The sequence below is a fragment of the Hakea prostrata genome, chromosome 2, assembly GCF_041222555.1.
Source record: "Hakea prostrata isolate BN-2017 chromosome 2, UWA_Hpros_2, whole genome shotgun sequence".
Classification (NCBI taxonomy): domain Eukaryota; kingdom Viridiplantae; phylum Streptophyta; class Magnoliopsida; order Proteales; family Proteaceae; genus Hakea; species Hakea prostrata.
In genome coordinates this window covers 47408645-47432687 of record NC_142601.1, presented here as the reverse complement: position 1 = coordinate 47432687, position 24043 = coordinate 47408645, and the positions used below count along the sequence as shown (strand labels likewise).

At 39.0% G+C, this 24043-nt stretch overlaps 2 protein-coding genes across 2 annotated transcripts in view; both read left to right on the top strand.

Moving 5' to 3' along the window:
* The first annotated feature begins 2511 nt into the window (after window positions 1-2511).
* LOC149024535 (uncharacterized) lies at window positions 2512-3003 on the top strand. Its single transcript, XM_089143491.1, has one exon. It carries the CDS (start codon window positions 2512-2514, stop codon window positions 3001-3003), a length of 492 nt encoding a protein of 163 aa, XP_088999617.1.
* Window positions 3004-13636: 10633 nt separating this feature from the next.
* The window catches only part of LOC149024534 (ABC transporter C family member 3-like), a 29304-nt gene continuing 18897 nt past the window's right edge, over window positions 13637-24043 (top strand). Inside the window, 4 exon segments of the mRNA XM_089143490.1 lie at window positions 13637-14692; window positions 14694-15992; window positions 16272-16358; window positions 18952-19358. Of these exon segments, the coding sequence (XP_088999616.1) occupies window positions 13637-14692; window positions 14694-15992; window positions 16272-16358; window positions 18952-19358 (2849 nt within the window).

Sequence of the window (24043 nt, the reverse complement as noted above, 5' to 3'; positions counted from 1 at the left end):
CCGACTAGTGAAGTTAGATATGAAGGACTACAATCTTATACTCATAATTGATTGGCTAACGGAACATCGAGCCATTTTCCTATGTTCGGAAAGGAAAGTTTTATTTCATCCTGAAGATGCCCCTCCATTCTAAAACTGTGAGAGTCAGAGAGTTGACTAAAGATGTTGGACTACTTGCCTCTTTTGTGGATGCTCAGAAAGGTGCGAAATAGTTGGCGAATATCAAAGTAGTGAGAGATTTTGCTGATGTTTTTTCGGAAGATTTGTCAAGTTTGCCCCCAGTAAGGGAATTGGAGTTCAACATTGATATAATTCCAGGAGCAGCTTCCAGTTTCAAAAGCCTCGTATCGAATGGCTTCAACTGAGTTGAAGAAACTCCAAGTTCAGCTGAATGAGTTGCTAGACAAGGGGTCTATCCAACCCAGTGTTTTGTCGTGGGGTGCCCCCGTGCTGTTTGTGATGAAGAAGGATAGTAGTATGCTAGTTGTGCATAGATTATCATGAATTGAACAAGTTGACAATTAAGAACAAATATCCTCTCCCCAAGATTGATGACTTGTTTGACCAGTTGAAAGGTGTGGATGTGTTCTCAAAGATCGATTTGAGATCCGGATACCACCAACTGAGAGTGAAGTCCAGTGATATCTGCAAGACAGCGTTTAGGACCAGATGTTGGCATTTTGAATTCAGAGTCATGCCATTTGGTCTTACCAACGCGCCCACAACATTCATGGATCTGATGAATCAAGCATTTCAGGATGTTTTGGACAAATTTGTCATAGTATTCATTGATGAAATTCTAATATATTCGAAGAATGAGAAGGACCATGCCAAGCACTTGAGTTTGCCTTATAGTGGCTGAGAGATAAGAAGTTGTTTGCAAAATTCAACAAGTGCGATTTTTGGTTATCTAAGGTTGTTTTCCTGGGTCATATTGTGTCAACAATAGGAGTTAAAGTTGATCTTGTGAAGGTGAAAGTTGTGGGAAATTGAGACAAACCTAAGACAGTCACAAAAAGCAGAAGTTTTCTAGGTATGGCTGGGTACTATTGGTACTCCATTGAAAATTTCTTTAGACTGTCGGCTCCTATGACAAAGCTTACTAGAAAAGGAGTTAAGTTTGAGTGGAATGAAGCCTGTGAAGAAAGTTTTCAAGAACTCAAGAAGATGTTAACTAATGCTCCAATGTTGACTATACCAGATGACACTAGGGGTTTGATGGGTGTATATATACGGATGCTTCTAAAGTTGGTTTGGGATGAGATCTAATGCAGCATGGCAAGTAGTGGCTTACACATCTAGAAAGTTGAAGAGCTATGAGCATAACTACCCTACACATGACTTGAAACTGGCAGCAATGGTTTTTTCTCCGAAGATCTAGCATCACTATCTGTATGGTGAAAAGATAACGATATACACCGATCATAGGAGTCTTAAGTATTTATTCACCCAGAAAGAACTGAATATAAGACATCATAGATGGTTGGAACTAGTAAAGGATTATGACTGTGATATCCACAATATCATCTAGGGAAAGCCAATGTAATTGCATACACTTTGAATAGAAAGAGTCATCGAAAGATTGTAGATTTGTCTTCTCTAAGTAAGCCCTTGTTATTCTCCATCATCAAATTTGGGCTTAAGATTGTACCAAAAGGCTTTGAAGCTATCTTAGCAGCTATGTCAATTCAACCGAACCTAAGGGACAGAATCATCGCTTTGCAATTGACTGACTCAGAATTGAAGAAGAAGATCGATTTGATTTTCTTCGGACTCTAGAGAAGTGGCAGATTTCTCTTTAGCCTCCGATGGTGCTCTAGTTTTCAAAGGGAGAATTTGTATTCCGGCAATAGAAGACCTCAGGGAGGAAATCTTGAATGGTGTTCATCGATCTGTGTTCACCATTCATCCAAGTAGTAAGAAGATGTATCAATATATAAAAGGATACTTCTAGTTGCCTGGAATGAAGAATGTTGTGGAAGATTTTTTTTTCCAAGTGTGGAACCTGTCAACAGGTGAAAGCTATCAGACAACCATCGTCTAGTCTTTTGCAACCCCTTCCTGTACCTAGTTGGAAATAGAAAGTCATCGCCATGGATTTTGTTACAGGTCTACTTTGAACAAGTAAAGGGAATGACACAGTTTGGGTGGTGTGGACCGACTGACTAAATTGGCTCACTTTATACCGATGAAGATCACCTATACCATGGACAGATTGACGAGGTTGTATGTAGACAATGTGGTGAGACTGCACGGTGTGCCAGTCAGTATTGTATTTGACAAGGATTCGAGGTTCACCTCTCAATTTTGATACAATATATAGAAAGCTCTCCGTACATAGTTGAATTTGAGCACGGCCCATCATCCTCAAACGGATGGACAATCGGAAAGAACCATTCAAATTCTGAAAGATATGCTTTGGGCATATGTTGTTGCTATGGGTGGTAACTGGGATGACCACTTAGCACTAATGGAGTTTGCCTACAACAACAGTTACTAGTCAACGATGGAATGGTCTCGTTTAAAGCTCTGTATAGACGAACTTGCAGGACTCCTCTTTATTGGGATGAAGTTGGGGAAATACATGTCCTTGGCACTGATCTAATTGATACCATAGGTACTATGGTTGATATTATTAGGGAAAGAATCAAGGCTGCTCAATCTAGGCAGAAGTCCCACGCAGACAAAAGAATGTCAAACTTAGAATTTCAAGTTGGAGAGCGGGCTTTCTTGAAGGTGTCACCTATGAAGGGTGTTATGAGATTTAATATTAAAGAGAAGCTCAACCCTAGATATATTGGACCCTTTGAGATTACTAAAAAAGTTGGACCAATTGCTTACAAGTTGGCCCTTCCTCCATCTTTAGCTGGTGTGCATGATGTACTCCATGTCTCTATGCTAAGGCAGTGCTTAGTGAACTCAGAACATTTGCTTCAGCAAGAACCAGAAGGTTTAAGTGCAGACTTGACCTATGAAGAAGAACCTGCTGAAATTTTGGACTGAAAGGACAAGAAGCTAAGGAACCGAAGCATACCCCTAGTGAAGATCAAATGGAGGAATCACTTTGTTGAAGAAGCATCTTGGGAAAAAGAAGATGAGGCGCGAGCTAAATATCCTCATCTTTTCGACCACATAGGTACGCTGTAAATTTTGAGGACGGAATTTCTTGTCATATCTTAAAGCATATCTGCCTTATAGAGACTTGCATGGTTAGCGGCTATATGCATCCATATTGTTGCTTATCATCTTTTCATTATTATCCCTAATGTCAATATAATGTCGATGTGTAAATGGGATTGTTGCCTTACTAAGTTCATCAGGAGCTCATTCTTTGTGGATTATCTCTATTTTTCTTCAAATGATGACTATAAAGATGATGGAGAAGTTCTATACGTATGGGAGAACCCCAATGAAGAGACTATGGAAATGTCAATGGGAATAGGTGTTGCACAACATGAAGCCTCCTACAGGTGCATGGAGTGCTCTTATGGCACCTATTGTCTATTGACGGCAAGAGGATGCAAGTGGTTTGTCATTTGGATAGGTCGATAAGAGAGGGTTTTATGACACCTTTTATCGAGAAAATAGAGGAGAGTTGTACCAATGCTAATAAAGACAATAACGATGATTAAATTATTAGAATTTTCTTTGCTTCCACTGGAAACATTCTTTGGATACATTTCCCTTTTTTATTCATTCCTTGGATTACATTATTACATTTCATTGGAATTTGGACTCATTATTTCTTTATATAAATTATTGAATTGTTATTTGCTTTTGATTTAGTGTTTTGTATATTTATTATTACTGATGAATAAACTGAGGATCTTGTGGTTGTGGATCACACCCATGGGTTGTCAAGCGGGTTTGATACCAGCGGGTGGGGTGTGACACCCACTATATCTATAACTTATGAAATTGTTAGTTTCATTGTTACTATCAGAAGCATACAATGGGAGCAAGTCTCTTGCCCTATTGTTTCACTTGCCATAAGCTATGGAGCTCGATCCTATAACGTTGGATCCTTTTCCGTGAGTAGGGAAATCAATTGGTACACCATTACCCTTGTTGCCATAGTTGATGAAAGTCTCACTCTTTGTGTTCATATCTTGGGTACAAAAAGAGCCATGTTTTGCTTATTAGCCTCTATATCATAAGTAGTGAAGAGAGGCTTGGAACATTGACTAATTCATTGTATTTCTTGAAGTCTCCAATACCACAAATGTAAACGTCACCATAAGTTTTGAAGCTTTGATCAACTACATTGTTGTTGGGGGCATAATATGAAAACATGTCGTTGTAATTTTAAAGCTCCTACTTTCACGAGTTACATCAAATTTGGAATCACCTTTTCCAGAATCAAGAACCGAAAGCCCTCAATCTGAAAGTAAATTGGAAATCGAAAGCACACCATTTTGATTTTAGGAGAATCAGAAAAACCATAGGAATTTTAGGCAATATGGAGTGCTTCTTGCAGGGGGAAGGTTTTGGCAGTGGTGGGGGTCGGCAAGGGGAGGGGGTGCAGTGGTGGGTAAGTTCTAGCAAGGTGTAGGAACTACTACAACAAATATGGCATATAACCACAAATATTTCCACAGTAAAAGGCTAGGAAATTTGCAGCAATAGCCTATAGCTGAGTATTACCTACGCTTTACTATTCGTCACTACAGGTTCTTCACAATCACAGTAGTTACACATAAATGAATGCATGTACAAGGTTGCCAATAGCTGCAATTTTTTAGTTATAGATGTTTTTGTAGCTATATCTATAGATGCAATTTGTTGGTTGTGGATGTTTCGGCATCTAACTTATAGCTATACAATGTTTTGGTGGCAATATATCTTCTAACGGAAAAAAAGTATAGTTGTGGATGTTTCCATAGCTAACTTCTAGCTACACATATTGTAACTACAGATATTGCCTAGCCATCCTATAGTTGCACAAAGTATAGTTGCACATGTTTCCGTAGCTATTCTACAATTACCAAAATTGTAGTTGCAGATGTTTTTGTAGCTGTAACTATGTATATTTCTATAGCTATAGATTTTTAATTGCGAACGCTTAAAAATCCATCATTCTATATCAAAATCATCTTATTGTGTGCAAGAACCATATATTGTATTTATTTGTAGACTCTGATATTTCCATATCAGCGAATATGCTAGTTCCATTATAAATATATAATGAATAACTCAATAGAATAGTTGAACTCATCTAGTCCTAATTTTCTTCTTTGCATTAATATATCTTCTCTATTTTGTAACAATCATAGAGTTTAACCCCAAATTTATAATTGCAATATGCCTATAATTTTTTTTTATTATACATATATATTTCTTAAATCCAAATAATCCATTCAATATACAATACATTTAAAGGCAAATCCACTTGATAAGTAATAATAAAAAGTCATTGAGTACAAGAAATTGCTTAGCATCCAAATAAAGTAAATATTTAAACTAAATATGAATCATGTAAATCCTATAACCTAATACATCAATAATCTTATCCTTTACAACTTAAGTCCTACAATTTATATTGTATAATTCTTCATTCCTCCCAACCCGTCCCCCCCACCTACATCTTAAAGAAAGATACAAGAATTGAAATAGTAGTTGAGTATTTATTTCATTCAGATCCTGAACGCATTCAAGCTTTATGACTTTGCAAACCTTTGTAATGGCTCTACCACCTTAATTCAATGTGATTCAATAGTTGTAGGTATTTCCTGTAATCAATATCAATAAAAATAACAAATAGCTATCATTCAATAAATGCTAACAAAAAAAAAAAAAAAAACATTATGACTTAAGGAAGAGAAAGAAATAAAAAAGATTAATCTCTAACTTAAAGAAGAATTAAAATAATGACTAAAAAGATTATAATAGATAATAAGAAACTCTAAAAATAAAGAAAACATGAATTGCCATGTGCAAATCAACCATTAAAGAAAATAGGCCTTGATACTCTAGACTTGCTATAGCCTAGTACAAATATTTTACTATTCTATTTTAGAGTACTAAACTTGCACTATTAATATCTAATGCATACCTTCTCCACACTCTCAAAATAATAAAAAATCATCTAGATTCAACGTGTGCTTCATTGTTATGACGGTCATGTCCAAGCCTCTCAGGCTTTATACTATCAAGAACTCTTTCAATGATTACCACCTTCTTGAATGGCGTTATTTTGAAATTGTGAAATATTTACTATAATCAATAAAAATAAATTAACAGTTAATAACTATTTAATAAATACTCATTAAAAATCATAAAACATATTATCACTATACCTTGATGAGATGAAGAAATAAAATACGGACATCTACTAGACATGAAACATTGTAATCAACTAAGGGCCTGTTTGGTTACATGAATCTAGAGATTTCAAATCTTTGGATTCATGAATTTGAGAATTTTACCCATTTGGTGTAAATGCTATCAGACACATTGTCCTAAAACGTGATCGAGATTGGGTGGGGAAATCCGATTAAAAGCTTCATTTGTCTCCAAATCCGCATCATATTTTGGTGATCCCATTTCTCCCACCAACTCTATTTTAAATTATAACTCCTGTTTGTCTTTTTGATCTCCCTTCCCGCCCTAGTTTGGAGACGTGAGATTGTCGTTCGGAGGAAAAGTGAATTTTTTTTTCTTCTCTTGCGCTTTTCTCGTTGAAAACTAGGAATCAGGACCTTTCCGGCCAAAACAAGTGGCAAGAGTTTCTTATATGGCCTCAGCCCCCTATTCGCACTTATTTCAACTAGCCAATTATACATACACCTATTTAATTTCTCTTAACAAAGGGATAAGGAAATGTTAGAGCATTTTGGAACAGCATAGGCAAAAGGCAAGGAAGATCCTTATGGATTAGATTCACAAATCACATTGGAGACACTAAGATGGAAAAGATGGAGAAAATATGAACTGCCACAGAATGCAAAAAGATGATGGAGAGGAAAATATAGCCTATTTGGTTGTCTTGTGTTTTCCCTCTTTGTACACACTTTCATTCTTTTTATAAAAATATCATGAAAGTATTAAAAGGAGAAAAAAAAAAACCAATTTTGTGGGAAGACTTCCATTTAAATTTTTTGGGGGAATCATGGGATAAATTGAGTTTAACTGTTTAAGCATTAAAGTGGTTTTTAATTTCCAATAAGTAGCGGGAAAAGAGGAAAACATTGGGAAAACGGAAAAAATAATAAAATGGAAAGACTTCCACTTTCACTTCCTTCCTAAATCTAATCAACTCCTAAAATCTCTCCACCACTCATTCCTTTCTCCCACTCTTTATGCGCATTAGAATCAATTTAGGTTTCTCCTTTCTCTCTCTACTACTCTTTTCTTTTTAGGTTTATATTAGATTTAGGAAATCCTTTCCCTCTCCACTAATCCTTTCTCGTTGGGATTAGATTGGATTTAGAAAATTAATTTTGATTAGATTTAGAGAATTAATTAAGAATAAAACAGAGAATCCAGATCTAGAGCAGCCACATGTCATGATTCTTGATTAGAAATTGAGGGTTGATTGTAACAACCCCTGTCTTTCTAACCCGGGATTCGTATTGTAGGTCTGAGGATCTGAAGGTTTAGTCGGGTTAATTTGTGGAGTGTCCGGATAGAAAGTCCACGATCCATACCCTGAACCCATGGATCTGGATTCTCATGATGAAAAACCTACTTTGCTAGGAAGTTGGATTTCTGGATCAAGGCATGAGGTGTCTGGAGATGTTTGGAATGAAGGTAAGACCTCCCCAATGTGTTGATTAGGGTTAGGTTGTGTTTGGTTTTCAACCCCTTGAGCAAATCACCCTTGTATAGCAATATACTAGGGGGCGGTTGCTTGAGGCAATTGATTGAACCAAGCAACCGCCAAGTGCTGCTTGTAGGAAAGTACCCTAATTTGCCCCATGTTCATTATAAATAGCAACCCTCACCCTATTAACATATTATTATATTCGGGATTGCTATTTTTGGCAATTAGGCGGCAATGGAAACGTGTTGGAAGGTGGGCAAAGTGCTGATAGTGATCTGGAACCTCTCCCCCTCTATTTTTGCTGTTCTGGTTAAGGTAAGTGAATTCCCCTCTCACTCATTCTCTTCATTCAGCTTTGGTTGGTGTTGATTCCATCTCCATCATGTTGGGGTGACCTAATTATGATTGGCTAGTTACCCTAATCAATGTGTTTGAGAAGATCCTATCCGAAAACGAATCCCTGCATTCGAATAAAGAATGGATCTAATCAAGGGAGATGATTTAGGTGTTAGATCTATGTTAATTTTAGTTTGTTGATTTGTTTCTTTGTTATAGACTTGTTAAGATTTAAATTCGAACTAAGATCATCCCAAAATGGATTGAAATTGGATGATCAAAGGTCTGAATTTCGAAGTTGAAAATTGTCTGTAACAAGGGTGGTCGCTTTTGGAGGTCACTTGACCCAAGCAACTGCCATAAGCAGCTGGCTGGTTTCGAGTGACTGTGTAGGTTTGATTTTGGATTTGATTTGACTTTTGACTCTTATACATTATTGTAACCCTATATATAGGTGTCCTTTGTTTCTACTTAAAGTTTTATAATTTTGTTTGGATTGCAATTTAAAAGACTTCTACTAAATTACAAGGTAAGGACATGCATTCTTATTTATATGCAATTACATATACATGATGATTTAGATGTTCTATTTACTATTCATTGATCATGTATCTTGCTGTAATTGTATAAAGCATGTGAATTTTATTGTATACTTGTTGTTTGTAGTGTTCCTTGATGTATTTCATCTTTTATGATATTGCACAACTGTTTTGGTATGATGATGATGATGTAGTGTAATTGTGATGGAAGGGGTATTCCATTGGGATATCTTGGCTGGAGATATCAGAGGGTCGTGGTATGGGACACATGCTCACTAATGCCTCTAGCATTATCATAATTACTAGATGACATACCTAGGATAGTTTAGATTTGCATGGCTAGGTACCCCACATGCTATTACCCTTTTAGCTGGGAAATTGAAGCCAGGTGGCCCGTGATAATGGTGACGTGACTCTGTTTCATCCTACAGCGGTAACCAATCCCGTGCGGAGACCTAGTGGTCCACTTTTGATCATGCAATAGTAGGGTTGCATATGTTAGGGTTGGGCTCATGGACGTCCAAGGATCGGACCGGGTGTCGTGAGGAGTCATGAGAGCATTCCACCCAAACAATATGTGGATGACCATAGGGTTAAGGAGTGGAGTCCAACAGCGGTAGCCAATCCATGAGGGTTCTCACTCCTAGGTTGCGAAGGATACTGAACCGAGTTGGTTGGTGCCATAGGGGAAGTATCTGGACTCCATATAGTGTGTTACCAATATGACTTGCATTGGATTAGAAACCTCGACATGCGCCAGTACTCATGCCAATGGTTGTGGTAAGAGAGTGTTGACTTAAACCCCAGCTCATGTTTGTGAGCCAGGTGTGGACTTACCCCTTTACCCAGGATCCCAACAGAGGTTACCAGTCCTTGTGGGATCAGAGTGACTAGACCTACCTAGAGGAGGGCTGGTGTTATATCTTAAAGCATGTCAACTGCTTAGAGACTTGCATAGTTAGATCTTAGTAGCATTCATATTTTTGCATACCATCCATATCATTTCATATGTGCATTCGTGGATTGTATTTACATATATATAAGAATTGTTTGTTTCTTACTGAGTTCATCAGAACTCATTCCTTTCATTGTATATATTATATGAGTTGTACAGATGGTGGCACAACGTCGGAAGTTGGAGATGATTCGTATAAAAGAGCCTTCTTGTATGAAGCTAATGTGGCACAAACGGTGGTACATAAACTTGTAGAGCATGAAGCCTCCTGCGGATGCTTGGAGTGCGCTTATAGCACCCATTGACGGATGAAGGAGGCAGATTGCTAAGATATTTGGTGACCGCATTGAGAAGGACTGGAGGACCCCCCCTCCTCATTATTCATGAGAAATATCATTTAGATATGGAGAAAGAAACTGGAAAGAAGATTATTTAGTTTTGTTTATTTTTCTTCCGCTGAACTTGATTATACATTTGATTCTTGTTTCTTTCCTTTGATTTATTCATTGACTTTATTGGAGCATATGGACTCCTGTAATCTTTTTATTTAATTATTGAACTTATTCTTGCTCATGATTATCTAGTACTTGCATTTTATATTATTGATGGTAAGACCATGGATCTTATGACGGTTCACTTCCTCAGGGCGGGTAACCAAGACCGGCGGGTGGGGTGTGACATTGATGGAGGCTTAGAATTTGAGACAAGAAAATTCCTCTTTCTTTTTTTTTTTATATGTATATATTTATGTTACAAAATCTGATATGCTAAATAATTTACCTAAATAAATGATTTCCCTCCAAGTACATGTATCTTTTTCTTTTCCAGAACCATATTTAGGGCTAATTTAGAAACATATTCTGGAACTGAATTGGAGCCAGAATAAGGTATTTTCGGATCTAGATCTAAGTCTAATACTAACTTGGTTCTTAGATCGAATTTGGATTGGACTATCATTATTTAGAACCAAACTAAAAATGAACTGATCGACACCTTTAAATAGAATAAGATTACATGGTTTCAGATAGATGAAAAATAAAATCAAGCCCAAGCTATTAGAATCATAACTCAGTTGAGCAAAAGGCCCTTAACAATAAGATAAAGTTATTTTAATAAAATAATTCTTTTTTATTATTTTCAAATTTAAATTGGCGTACGGCCAAGGGAAGGGAGAGGGAGGGGAAGTATGATATGATGAACATTGAACCGAAATATTGATTCCCTAGTTTTATAAGTGTAATACATTACACTTCTTTGACATCGAGTACCATTGGTATATAATTGTAAACGCAAATCACAAACTAAGGAAAAACAACAACCAAAAAACAAAAACAAAAAAACAAAAAAAAAAAAAAAAGAAAGAAAGAAAAGGAGGATTCATAAACTAGTATAAAGTTGTCCAAACAACTTGGAAGACCAATTAAAGAACAACTTGAAGTGATAGCAAAATAAATGGTTTTAATGATGGTTTTGTTTATACGAACTCTGTTGTTATGGTTTAGCATTCACAACAATAAATATATATATATTATCACTACACTTATTAAGTACAGTTATATTTTTACATTTACAACTTCATCTATTGCTATAATTTCAAATACTCAAGTTATATATAAACTATACTAATGTGATTTTTAACCATTGTTCTATTTTTGTGTCTAAAAAAAAGACTGTTACAACAATTTCAGATACCGCAACTATTGTGTAAACTATATGGTTGTAATTCTAAACTACAATTATTTTTGTAGTTAAAAAAGTCGATGTTGCTACACTTCTAATTACCAAAGCTATAAGTTTTGCTTATTACTACAATTTTTAGTCACAATTTTGTTTATGTAGTTATAATGCTTTTTTATTGCTACAATTTTGACTACTATAACTTGAAATATCTTAAATCATTGCAATACAAAGCCGTAGTTATATTTTGTAGTTAGAAGGAATGTGTTATTGCGGTTTGGAATACCATATATAGTAATAAGTAGTTCATATTACTACGAGTTTTAGTTACACTTTTGCAATCACATTTGTAAATGTATTTGTTACTGTAGTTCTTACTTACTATAGCAATAACCATTCTATATTACTACACATGGAAAAACTGTAATTAGAAGAGACTTTTAGCTATGATTAGAAAAGTTGTAGTTAATTATCTGTAGCTATAAGGGATTTTTGTTGTAGTAAGAAAATAAGTGAAGGGGAAATCCCTTAACCCACCTAGGGGTTGCATATGGGATGAGACGTGTAAGAATTCATGGCCAGGAGAGAGAGAAGGAGAACACCGAAGTTTTACGTTGTTTGGTTGAATGCAACCTAAATCCATAGGGGAGTTTAAAATATTTTACTATATTTGAATGAGGTATTTATGCTGTTTTATAGAGGATCAGAGTCCTTGTTCATCAGTTGTCTTGGACTCTGGTAATTGTGATCTTGTGGAGTCCCTATATTACAAGGTTTCTAGAGCTTGGGTTTACATGAAGATAAGAGTTCAAGATTACATAAAATATTGACCAGGATTCTACAGTAATTGTGATCTAATTCAAACATGACTTTGGATGAGGTAGAGTGTCCTGTGACTGTCATGTATATCTATGGATAAAAAAGAGTATGTGTTAGCTTTATATACAGCTGCGAATAAGATAGTCCTCAATAGGATAGACTTCTTGTATACTTCTGGAGTTGGTAGCAACAAGAGCTTTACACATTGTAGTCTTCTAAGAAGGAACCCTAGCCGCATAAGCCTAAGAAGAGGTGGCTGGAAGGGTTTGGGGGTTTTGCCAGAAATCTCCCTAATAAAACACTAGGGTAGTTTAGTAATTTACAATAGGAAGGTATTTTGCTCATTTCTTTTAGGACTTAACTGGACACTAATTGAGACTATTAAGTTGTTGGTTGCATGTAATTTAAGCCACTTAAGAGAGCCAACACGAGTTTTTGTCCAACTTAAATGGAGAACATGTAAAAAGCTCTATAAATAATAGGAAGTGGTAAACCACACTGGTTCACATGAGTTGCATTCGTTCTAAAATTTCATACAGAGAGGATCACACCCCTAACACTCAAGTAAGAAATTGGGGGCAAAAATGGAAGTGGTTGGGTTGCATGCACGATAACAAATGGTGTTGAAACAATGCAGTTGACAAAATGATGGCTGACCAGACTAGCAGCGGCCCAACAAGCCAAATATTCCATGGCTGAACTCTCTCTCTCTCTCTCTCTCTCTCTCTCTCTCTCACACACAAATCTGCGTCTTTTAAATTTTCTGAATTTAGTCTTTTTCAGCAATGGAAATGTGTGGACAGAGCTAAGTTTCTGTGAGATAATTCAGCGCATTCCATCCAATCCATACGTAAATCCCCAGAGCATAGTTTTCCTACTTCAAAGGAAGTAAGCTTGATTCAGAATACAAAGACCACAACTTTCCTATTTCCTGGGGAAGTACGTGCATTGCAGCAGGTATGAACTAGCCGTTTCCTTTCTTACTTGGTCAGGAACTCAGTGTTTATAGAGACAAAATCATACACACCCATTTTTCGGTTCATTGCAGAAGTGCACGAAAGAAGTCAAAACATTTCCATTCAAGATTCCAGAAACATGGGATGTATAATTTGAAGCTTCTTCCCCAAGGTGCATATCTCTCTAAGTAATCACTGGTTGATTCTTGTTTTCCTTCCATTCCATTCATTTTGAGCAGGATTGAGGTTTTGTAAGGTTTTCAAAACCCGCTGACTTTGTTTCATTAGAAAGACCTCACCTCTCTTACCCTTTATACATGTTTTGATAATCGATTTGTTATTTGTTCATTAACAGGTTCGACTCCATTTATGGATGGTATTATGGTTCCAATGTTGGCTACGTATTTCTGGCACATATAATATGGAAATGGTTGGTATCTGGATGATAAAGTTTCTAAGGCAATTATGCAAATAGGTCTCTGTCAATCCAAAAAGTGGTATAATATTATTGGACCTGCTTGAGCTAAGTCACCAACTTAGAAATATAAGAAAAGAGAATTTTGCAAACATGGATCATTTTGAAGTATCAACGATGGATACAAATATTTGGATTTTATTTTCAGATTCTTCTACAACAACTTTCTTACATTGGGTTTCTGCTTCTCTACACCTATTCGTGTTGTTTGTTTTATCACTTTCCTGGTCATGCAAGAAATCTTTCATGCCTACCCTTGAAAATTCAAAGCCTATGTTGAAGAGTACATATCGTTTCAATTACTGGTCAACTCTAATATCTTGCGTAGGTCTATCATTCTATGGTCTTCTCTTATGCGTGTTACATAGCATCTCTGGGTATAGAAATGGTTGGTCTACTCTAACGCTTTCTGCTCAGTTTGATTTTGGATTCAGATCACTTACTTGGTTTGTGATCTCCGGTTACTTGCACAATGTGGCCTCCCATTCAAGTGAGTACAGATTTCCCATTTTATTAAGGATTTGGTGGACCTTCTACTTTTTGCTCCCAAGTTCCTCTCTTGTTATACATGTTGGTATGTATCAAAAACATTCATTCGTGCCTTTCCACCTTTGGATCTCCGATGGTATTTTTGCTATTGCTGGTTTGTTCTTTTGTTATATTGGATTGTTCGGAAAAACAAGAGAAGATGAAGATGTTCATCTCTCTGAGCCCCTTATAAGAATGTCCAGTCAAAGGAATGATGATAATGGGCAACAATCAAAAGTCGACAGAGACAGTGTTAGTCCTTATGCAAATGCCAATCTTCTAAGTATTTTTACTTTCTCTTGGATAAGCCCTTTGCTTGCTCTTGGGAATAAAAAAACGTTAGCACTTGAAGATGTTCCCCAACTTGATAATTCTGATAGAGCCAACATGGTATTTGGTCTTTTCAAAACTAAGCTTGAATATGATGATAAGGGGAATGGTCGTGGAGGTAAATTAAGCACATTCAAGTTGGGGAAGGCATTGATTATTTCAGCATGGAAAGAAATTTTATGGACAGCTTTATTATCCATTATATGCACATTGGCTTCTTATGTTGGACCGTACCTCATTGATGCCTTTGTTCAATATCTCAGTAGTCATCACCAAAAAAATTATAAATGCTATATTCTAGTGTTTATTTTTTTCTTTTTCGAAGCTCATAAAATGCCTGTCTGAGAGGCACTTGTTCTTTCAACTGCGGAAGATATCAATTAGGGTTCGTGCTGCCTTGTTTGCAATAATATATCAGAAAAGTCTTGGTCTTTCGAACCACTCAAAGCAATTCCACACTAGTGGAGAGAATGTTAATTTAATGAGTGTTGATGTTGAGAGGATTAGCATTTTCATTTGGTACTTACATAATATATGGAGGGTTCCAGTTCAGGTCGTCTTAGCATTATTGATCTTATATAAGAGCGTTGGGCATGCTTCAGTTGTTGCTTTTATTTCCACAATGATATTATTGTTTGCAAATATACCTTTAGGAAAACTACAAGAGAAATATCAAGGAAAATTGATGGATTCGAAGGATCAAAGAATGAAGGTGACATCTGAAGCTTTGAGAAATATAAGGATTCTCAAGCTCCAGGGCTGGGATATGAAATTTTTGGATCAAATAAATGACCTCAGGAACTTCGAAGCAAAAAGGTTAAAGGAAGTACTTTATTCGTCAGCGGTGATTGCTTTTGTCTACTTGACTGCTCCTATGTTTGTCTCCATGGTTACTTTTGGGTTTTGTGTGCTCATGGAAATTCGATTAGAGTCAGGAAAGATTCTATCCGCGCTTGCTACATTTGAGATTTTGCAAGATACCATCTATAATGTCCCAAACCTAATCTCTGTGGTAGTTCAGACTAAAGTTTCTCTCAATAGAATAACATTGTTCCTTTGTCTTGATGATCTTCATCGAAATATAATACAAAAGCTTCCAAGAGATAGTGAGGTTGCAATTGAGATAGTCAAAGGAAATTTCTCTTGGAACCTTCATTCTCATTACCTAACATTGAAGGAAATCAATTTCAAAGTATATCATGGTATGAGAGTGGCTATTTGTGGGTCTGTTGGGTCAGGAAAGTCAAGCCTACTTTTATGTATACTGGGAGAAGTACCAATGGTATCTGGAGTAGTTATGTTAAATAGTGCAAAGGCTTATGTTGCACAATCACCTTGGATACAAAGTGGCAAGATAGTAGACAATATATTGTTTGGTAAAGAGATGGATAAAGAAAGATATAATATGATCCTTGAAGCATGCTCATTAAGAGAGGACCTAAAATTGTTTGCCTATGGGGACCAGACTATGATAGGGGAGAGAGGGACAACCCTTAGTGGTGGACAGAAGCAAAGAATCCAAATTGCATGTGCTTTATACCATGATGTTGATATTTATCTTCTTGACGATCCTTTTAGTTCAGTGGATGCTTACACAGGAAATCATCTATTTAAGGTAGCTTTTTTCTTGACATATAACTACAAAATTTGTCCTTAAAATTATACACTTGCAATGGCTACATCATAATTTCATATGGTAGAAACCAAAATTTGATCTACATTTGGCTTTCTAGAGAATGAAGTCAAGATTTTTCAAATAAGCAAGACCTATAGAGCGATGCATGTAGTCTCACAAAACTATATCTAAATGTAGTTGTATGTAAAATTATTAATCTTGTGTAGTGATTTTTTTTAAGTGAATAACTAATTCTAGATATTTGAACTTATGTGACAGGAGTGTTTATTAGGAATTTTGACTTCAAATACAGTAATTTATGTTACTCATCAAATAGACTTTCTACCTTCTGCAAATCTTATCTCGGTGAGAATATGTTATAGTTCCCTCAACTTCAAGTCCCTTAACCTAGCTTAAGAATGATTATTTATGATGCGGATCAATTATGCTTTCTGGATCCGACTGAGCCTCTTCTCGTATCCGGGACGATGAGTTCTGCAAGAAAGGTTAGATGCGGGCCGGCTTGTGTGCCGGGCAGCCGCCTCCGATGGCAAAGTCAGATGATGAACAGAATGAGGTCTCGTGCAAAAGCTACACAAGATTATGCTCAAAGTGTATTGGTTACTTACCGGAGGGGTAGATCTGTGTATTTATAGTGCGGGTGTTACCTTTTACGTGTTTGGTAAGTTGGCCTGACAAGGACTGATGTTTCTCCTCGGATCATGCTCCCTTGTCGTTAGCCCCATTCAATCAGCTGTCGAGTTGACCTTCTATAACAAGGATGATTGCTATATTTGTGGCGTACGTTACGCCTTCGATTATAGAAGATCGGCATCCTTCCCGACTAACAGCAATGTGGAGCCCCATTCAGCTGGGACCCGATTACGTTGCATCATGATAGGGTCGGGTGTAACCCGTTTAATATGACGGTACCCATTCACTCGGGTTATACCCGACTGGTGCATATCTTTCCGTATCATAAGCCCCCTATCCCGATCATTGCTTGCGATGTTCGGGATAGTTAAGTGGTTGGAATGAGTCGTATCTCGGGAGGTTCCACGAGTTCCCTTCCCTCGGGACGTTTCCAGGAATATCCCTTAGTGGGCGCATTGAATGCCTGCGCACTAAAGTGACCAGCCGTTTTTTGTAACGGCTGTCCTCAAGACTTCGCCCAACCTGAGATTGACACGTCGGGCGGCTAGGCGTAGGCTTCATAATGAGAGCTTCGGGAGGCGAACCGTTTTGCTTTGCAACCGTTGATCGTCAAGAGTCGTAACCGTCTGATCAAGAAGTGTAACGCCTCTTCCGGTAGTATAAATAGGGGCCTTTACCTTCCTTTTCTTCTCACTGTTTTCTTCGCTCTCGACTAAGCAACGCTCCCGATCGACTTCGAAGCCTTCTCAAGCCTTCCCCGTTTTTAATCGAGTTTCTTTTTCCTTATGGCCCCGAGAAGATATAAGGCCCCGAAGAAGCCAAAAGTAAGCTTGAGAGGGTTTAGGTATCAAAACAAGGTTCCCGTTCCCATCTATCGTGATGCGTCGTCGGGTGAGGGTTATACCAGTGAGGGTGATAGCGATCAAACGAAAAATACAACCTGACCGGGATCGCTCGAAAGAACTCCATGAGCAATCTTCGATGAGGAGAAATCCAAATCTAATAGCTGCTCAACCCAGACGACGATCCCCGACTCTATGATGAGATTCAAGAGATGTTCCGTAAGGACAAAGAGAGGCGCGATGCAAGCCTCGGCTCCATCCCTCGCACCCGATGAAGTGGAAGGGGAAGTAGAGACCGGGGTAGAGCGAGGAAGAGGCCGAGGTTGAGACCATTCCAAGTGTAGAATCCCGGGAGGGTCCCGATCAAAGTTTCGATTCGAACCCCGCTCCGTTTCCGATTCTGCCACTCCTTCCGCTCAGAGTGCCCTAAGACCCGAGTCTACGGCCACTTCCCGAGATCCCCCTGCTGTATCTTCCCAAGCCTTTCTTCGGACTGATGTCCCATCTACCTCCCGACCATCCAGATCAAAAGCTCCCCCTCGACCGCCCTTTCAACGTCCTAGCGGTTTCCGGGGGGCCATCCCTCGTAAACCTGATGTTAAAAAACTCGACTCCGCAGCCTTAGAAATTCTTCAAGCCGAACCCTTAACTCCCTGGCACATTAATTTTGTCCAGAACTCCTCGGGACCTGAATTCTATCTTTGCTCCTTGTTTCCCGAGGATCTGGATAGGTTTTTGGGTAGTTTTGGTATTCCTGAGGGATATCAGGTTATTATCCCGACCGATAGCCAGAGAGTAAATAGTCCTCCCGAGGGATTTTATCCCTTATATTATGATGCTTTTATCGGGGGGGTTACGTCTCCCGTTGCATGATCTTTTCATAGATGTGCTTGAGCATTATAAGCTCAGTCCTTCCAATTTGAGCCCGAACAGTTGGAGGATTATGATCGGGTTCGTCGGTTTCTGTAAGTCGATCGGGGTCTTCCCGACTTTTGGCTTATTCCACCATTACTATTCCCTTCATCCTCACAGCCAACGCGGCTGGTTTTTCTTATCCAAAAGAATTTCCCCTTCTCAAGGGAACTTTATTCTGAAGGATTCCCTCCCGTCCACTACCAAGAAATGGCGGGAGAAAAAGGAAGAAAGACAGGTACCTGAATCCCTCATTAAAAAACTCCCTGTTCGGGAGGTTGCACAGATATGTTGCATCAGCATCGTTAGTGGCATCATTTAGCCACTGTTCAGCATACTCCGAGTCGCTGAACACGGAGTTGAAACCAAGGTCACCACCCGAAGAAGAAGGGGCAACCTCCCGAGCCGGTTCGTCCATACGAACCCTTTTTGAAGGACGAGGGACGCCGTCTCCCTTACGCTTCTCAGCTCCCGAATCACTATTATGAATCTTCTTACCCGAGTAAATTCTTTTTTCAGATATGTTGCTGGTGCTGTGCACATTTTTTCAGTCTCTTCGAGGGGCTCGGGACCAGCCAGCGTTAGCGCTGGCCGAACAGCTCCACGGGGAGTCGAACGTTCGGGCCCGCACCGCTATTACCAAGGAAGATGCGGAGAAGAAATCGAAGGACCCAAGAGAAAGCGGCGACAAGAAGGAAAGGGATGTCCTTTCCAAAAGCAAGAGCAAATACAAAGGGAAGGTCAGTGACTTGGAAGAGAAAGTCGGGAAGGTGTCCGAAGATCTGAAGGCATCTGAGGCCCTTTTATTGGTGGAGAAGAATGAGAATGCCCAGCTGAGAGACAAGTTGAGAGAGCTGGAGTCCTCGGCGGAGCTTCAAGGCGAAGTGTCTGGAGGAATACTTCTCAACTCCGAGTTCAAGAGTCTCCTTCGGCTGTTGCTACTCCTTCCTTTAAGAGGGTATGCGAGTTGCCTTTAAGAAGGCTCTCAGCAAACGACCTTCCTCGCCCCAGAGCTGGAGAAGCTCTGGACCCTCGGATTTATGATGAACTCAAACGCCCTCGTCCCGAAGGCCTTCCCGAGATTGAGGATTTCCCTTTCCCGATCTGTGGATTACATTGATCCTCTTCCCCAACCCTCTCCGAACTTAACGTTGTTAGTTCCCCCTGCTACCTGGGACCTTCGTCCTTTTTGTTAAGTCTTATCTAATTTTAACCTTTTGTCAATTTTTTCTTTATAAGCTATCTATTTTTAGAAAAATGCTTCCTATTAAGAAAGAAGTAATTACTCAATCGGAATCACCAAGTGAATGGTATCTTTGAAAAAGATGCATTTTCCTTAAAAAGGAATAATTAATCAACATCAACCAATGAATGGTTCTTTGAAAGATGCAATCTTCCTTAAAAAGGAATAATTAATCAGCATCACCAATGATGTATCTTTGAGAAAAGATACAATCTTCCTTAAAAAGGAATAATTATCAACGTGAACCCTGATTATCTTTAAGAAAATGCAAGTTCCTTTAAAAGGAGTATTATCAACTGAACCATATGTATCTTTGGATGTTCCTTTAAAAGGAGTATTATCAACGTAACCCTGATGGTATCTTTAAGAAAAGATGCAAGTTCTTTAAAAGGAGTAATTAATCAACGTGAACCCGTGATGTATCTTTAAGAAAAGATGCATTCCTTTAAAAAGAATAATTAATCCGAATCAACCATGAATGGTATCTTTGGAAAAGATGCACTTCCTTAAGATAATTAATCAACGTGAACCCGTGTTGTTCTTCTTTAGAAAGATTCGTCCTAATGTGAGTCCAACATTGCCCTGTCTTTATTGGTAAAACCCTTAATTTTGATCCATCGTCAATCCTTCCCCTTCTTTCTCTTTAGTCGTTGTCCTTTTTTTTTTCCACCTGTCCTTCCATTTGCTACTTTTATTTCTTTCTAGCCCCTTTCCTTAAAACCTCCCGATCTATTCTTCGTTTTCCCGTTGTGTCTTCCCTCCTTTGATACATAGATTTTTCTTTTTTTCATTCTTCAGAGATCTAATTCTCCACCTTGATCATTTTTTTTCATTAAACTTCATCGCTGTCCACCAATACTTCACAGCTGGCCTCTCCTAGCAAACAGTTTCCCTTTTCCCTGTTCTGCTTCTAGTTCCTCCCCACTTCCCTTATCTTCCAACCTTTTTTTGATCCCATCAAAAGTTCTTTTGACCTCAACCCCCATCTCTGCAACCGCGTCTTTCTATTGGTACCTCATCAAACTTTGAACCCCACCTTCAAATTTTTCCTTTCCTTACTAGTATCCGTATCCACCTTATATTATCTTCTCTTGAAAAACTTTTCCATCTGTTTCTCCGTGATGGAAGATACCTCGCTTACCCACTTTTAGTAGTCTTTGCAACCACCATGTACTCCGATTTTCTTTGTTTTCACGAGGTCCATTCCCCACATCTGGGGTTGATGGATACCATGACCCTAACTTTGGACATTCTTTTTCATCTTCACTTACAACTTTCAATCTCTTTTTTATTTGCATATTCCATCTTAATACTTTTTTCTAATCCTTCCCACCCATATGTGCACCACTTGCCTTCTGATTTCAAGGCTACTCCTCTGGCCCTCACATCTTAAGGTTCTGTCTTCTATGTGCTCCCACCATGTACCCCTTTTACTTTTTTTTCTTTGATCTCAGAATGTCATCCCGATATCATTAGTTTCCTCTTCTTTCTTCTCTTTTCTTGGATACTCTTTTATTCTTCAATGTAAACCCAGTCCAAGTTTTTAACTTCCTTCTTTCATCCTTCTCATTTTCCTTTTTGTATCCTCTATGTTACCCTCAAGGTTTAACTTCAACCTTGACCGTATTTACCATTTTTCATCCTTCTTCATACTCCCTTGTTGACACCTTAGAATCACTTCTCACTTCCAACTCAACCACAGGCTCCCACTCAACCCTTACCCTCTACTCCCTCATTGTTTAGGTTTGATCTTTTCGCATGGTGTTCTACTCGTCAATCCTCTCCATCCTGAATATTACTCAACCATCAACATGTGAATCCACAACTCGTTTTCCTTCTTCTTTTCATTTCTCTTTAGTCTTTCACTTAAAGTCCCAACACACTTTATACCGTCCTCCTTGAACTCAATCCTACTCCTTTCTACACCACCCGACCATCCTCCTCTTTAGTATTTTTTTACGAGTTAGTCACTATGATCTCGTTCTTGTTTCTATGCCACAGTCCAACTCTTATCAATTCCTACCTTTTCACATCTATAAGCCATGCTCACATGTTTGTTCTATCACCCCAACCAAACCCCCCCTTTCGTTGCCTAACCGTAGCTTCCCCTCACTTTGTCGGTATGTTACAGATGATCAGGCTTTGACCTCCTGTCAAGCATTTTCCTTCTTCAAGGCTTTGAAGAATGTATTACACTTTTCCCCGCTCGATATGAACCTTCCCACCCTCGTTAAACCTTTCTTTTATTCTTTCTTTCCTTTAATCTTTTTGATTACCTCATCCTCTTTAAACCATAACAGAAACTTTCCCAGAAACCCAGATTTTTTTCTTCTTGTCTGACATCATGTCTCCTCCAAGTCCCAAATGTCCTCCCAACCAAACTTTTTACAAGCTGTCTCCACTATACCTCCATGTTCCATTTTTTAAAGATCCTATTCCTCTATGTTCATTTTTTAACCCAATGGCATTACTCGTGTAATAACTCTCCCGTCATGGAGTGTTTTCTCGCTTCCACTCATTAGATCTTTATATCCGTTCTCCATCTAGACCTCTCCTCCTCTCAGTCATCCTCAGATCATCCTTCCTTTCGTCTTCTCCTTCTCCATTTCCCATTTCTTTTTTCACCATAACTACATTCTTCTTCTTGTTCTATGAAACCACCTCTCCAATTTTCTACTTCTACATTTCATGTTTTCAATTCTTTCTTCGCTTTGGATGCCTAGCATCTTTCTATCGTTTGTCTCCTCTCTCTCTATCCCATTCATTTCTACCATCAAGATATCCATTATCACACAACCTTCCTTCTTGAAATCTCCTCTCACCAATCTTCTCGATCAGGTTGCTGTTGATCCTTTCCCCCTTCCCCCATCTTTCTTCATTCATCCCGAACCTCAACGTTCATGGCCGTTCCCGAACTTTCTGGCTTACGCTTTTCCTTCAGATAGTTTGAATAACATTGTCGGGAAGCCGATTGATCTGAGCAACATTCCCCGACTCCGGATTCAGTCGGGAACTTTAACTTCATATGCCTGGGAGACACTACTGCTTCAAGTGCGTTCAACGTTGGTCGTCCCAGAATGACGTTATATGCCGACAGTTCCCGGACCACCATGAAGTTTACCCGAACCGAAGTATCTCGGGGTGACACTCCCACTTTAAGATCCAGATGGATAGTTCCTTCGCCACTTGTGGATGATCCCGCGAAACCATATAGTGGCGTTGATGATGGTGTTAACAAATCATCAGCCAACTTTAATCTCCTGAAGGCATCATACGAGATGAGGTCGACAGAGGATCCCGTGTCCACCAGAACTCGGTGAACCTCCCGGTTGGCTATCTTGACTTTGATGATGATTGCGTCATCATGCGGTGACATGACACCGTCAAGGTCAGCGTCCGTAAAGGTTATAGGCTCGGGGCATACTGGATTTTGCCTTTTCTTAGGCAAATGTACAGCCCCCACGAACCGAGCCTTTTGTTTCGCCTTTCTGATCGACTCCACAGTTGGTCCCCCCATTATGACGTACACGGGTGTTTCCTCCCGATCTTCCTTCTCTTTCCCTTTGTCCGCTTTTTTGTCAAGCTCTTTTGGGCTTGGGGATCGACCTCTCTTCTTTGGCGCCGGTGAATATGCTTGACTCTTCCCCGACTGCCTCACGTATTGACCCAACTTTCCTTGTTGAATCAATTTCTCTATTTCGAACTTCAGATTCCGACAAGCATCCGTATGGTGCCCGTAATCTTGATGGAATCGGCAATATTTGGTCATATCCCGATCCTCTGGAGGTGCACGTATCTTCCCGGGCCATTTCAACTCCTTTTTATCCCGGATATTCATCAGAATCTCCCGATGGCTTCGAGTTTAAAGGAGTATAGTTTACCCGTTCACGCTTCCGGTTACTTTTGGCCTTTGATGCTTGTCACTTGGGGATGGTTTTCCTCACGATCGATCTTTTGTCCCGATCCGATCTCCTGTCCCGATCTGCTTTAACCGGGCATCTATCACCTCATAGACACCGGCTTGCTTTTGGCACTGCGTAACGTGCCGTCGTTTTGGCTTGTCCGTAGCAAGACCTCCGAAGCCTTTGGTGAGTAATGCCACTCCAAAGCGCGCTGTATGCCACTTGGTCATCTAGCTCCTCGATCTCGATGGCAACTTCATCAAATCTTTTCGAGATAATCCCGAATGGACTCATTTCGGCCTTGTCGTATGCCAAAGAGCCGTCGACGTCTTTTTACTCCCGATTGCGCTTCGGAACCGAGCTATGAATTTTTGGGCCAGCTCCCGGAAATTATTTATTGATGCCGGACGTAGACTACTAAACCATTTTATAGCCGGGCCCTTAAGTGATCTTGGAAAGGTTACTGAGAGCAATTCATCCTCCCGACCTAGCACCGTC

Bases quoted from the DNA above. Each gene is read 5' to 3' on its own strand.
- LOC149024535 (XM_089143491.1), top strand. From the start codon at position 2,512: ATGGTCTCGTTTAAAGCTCTGTATAGACGAACTTGCAGGACTCCTCTT.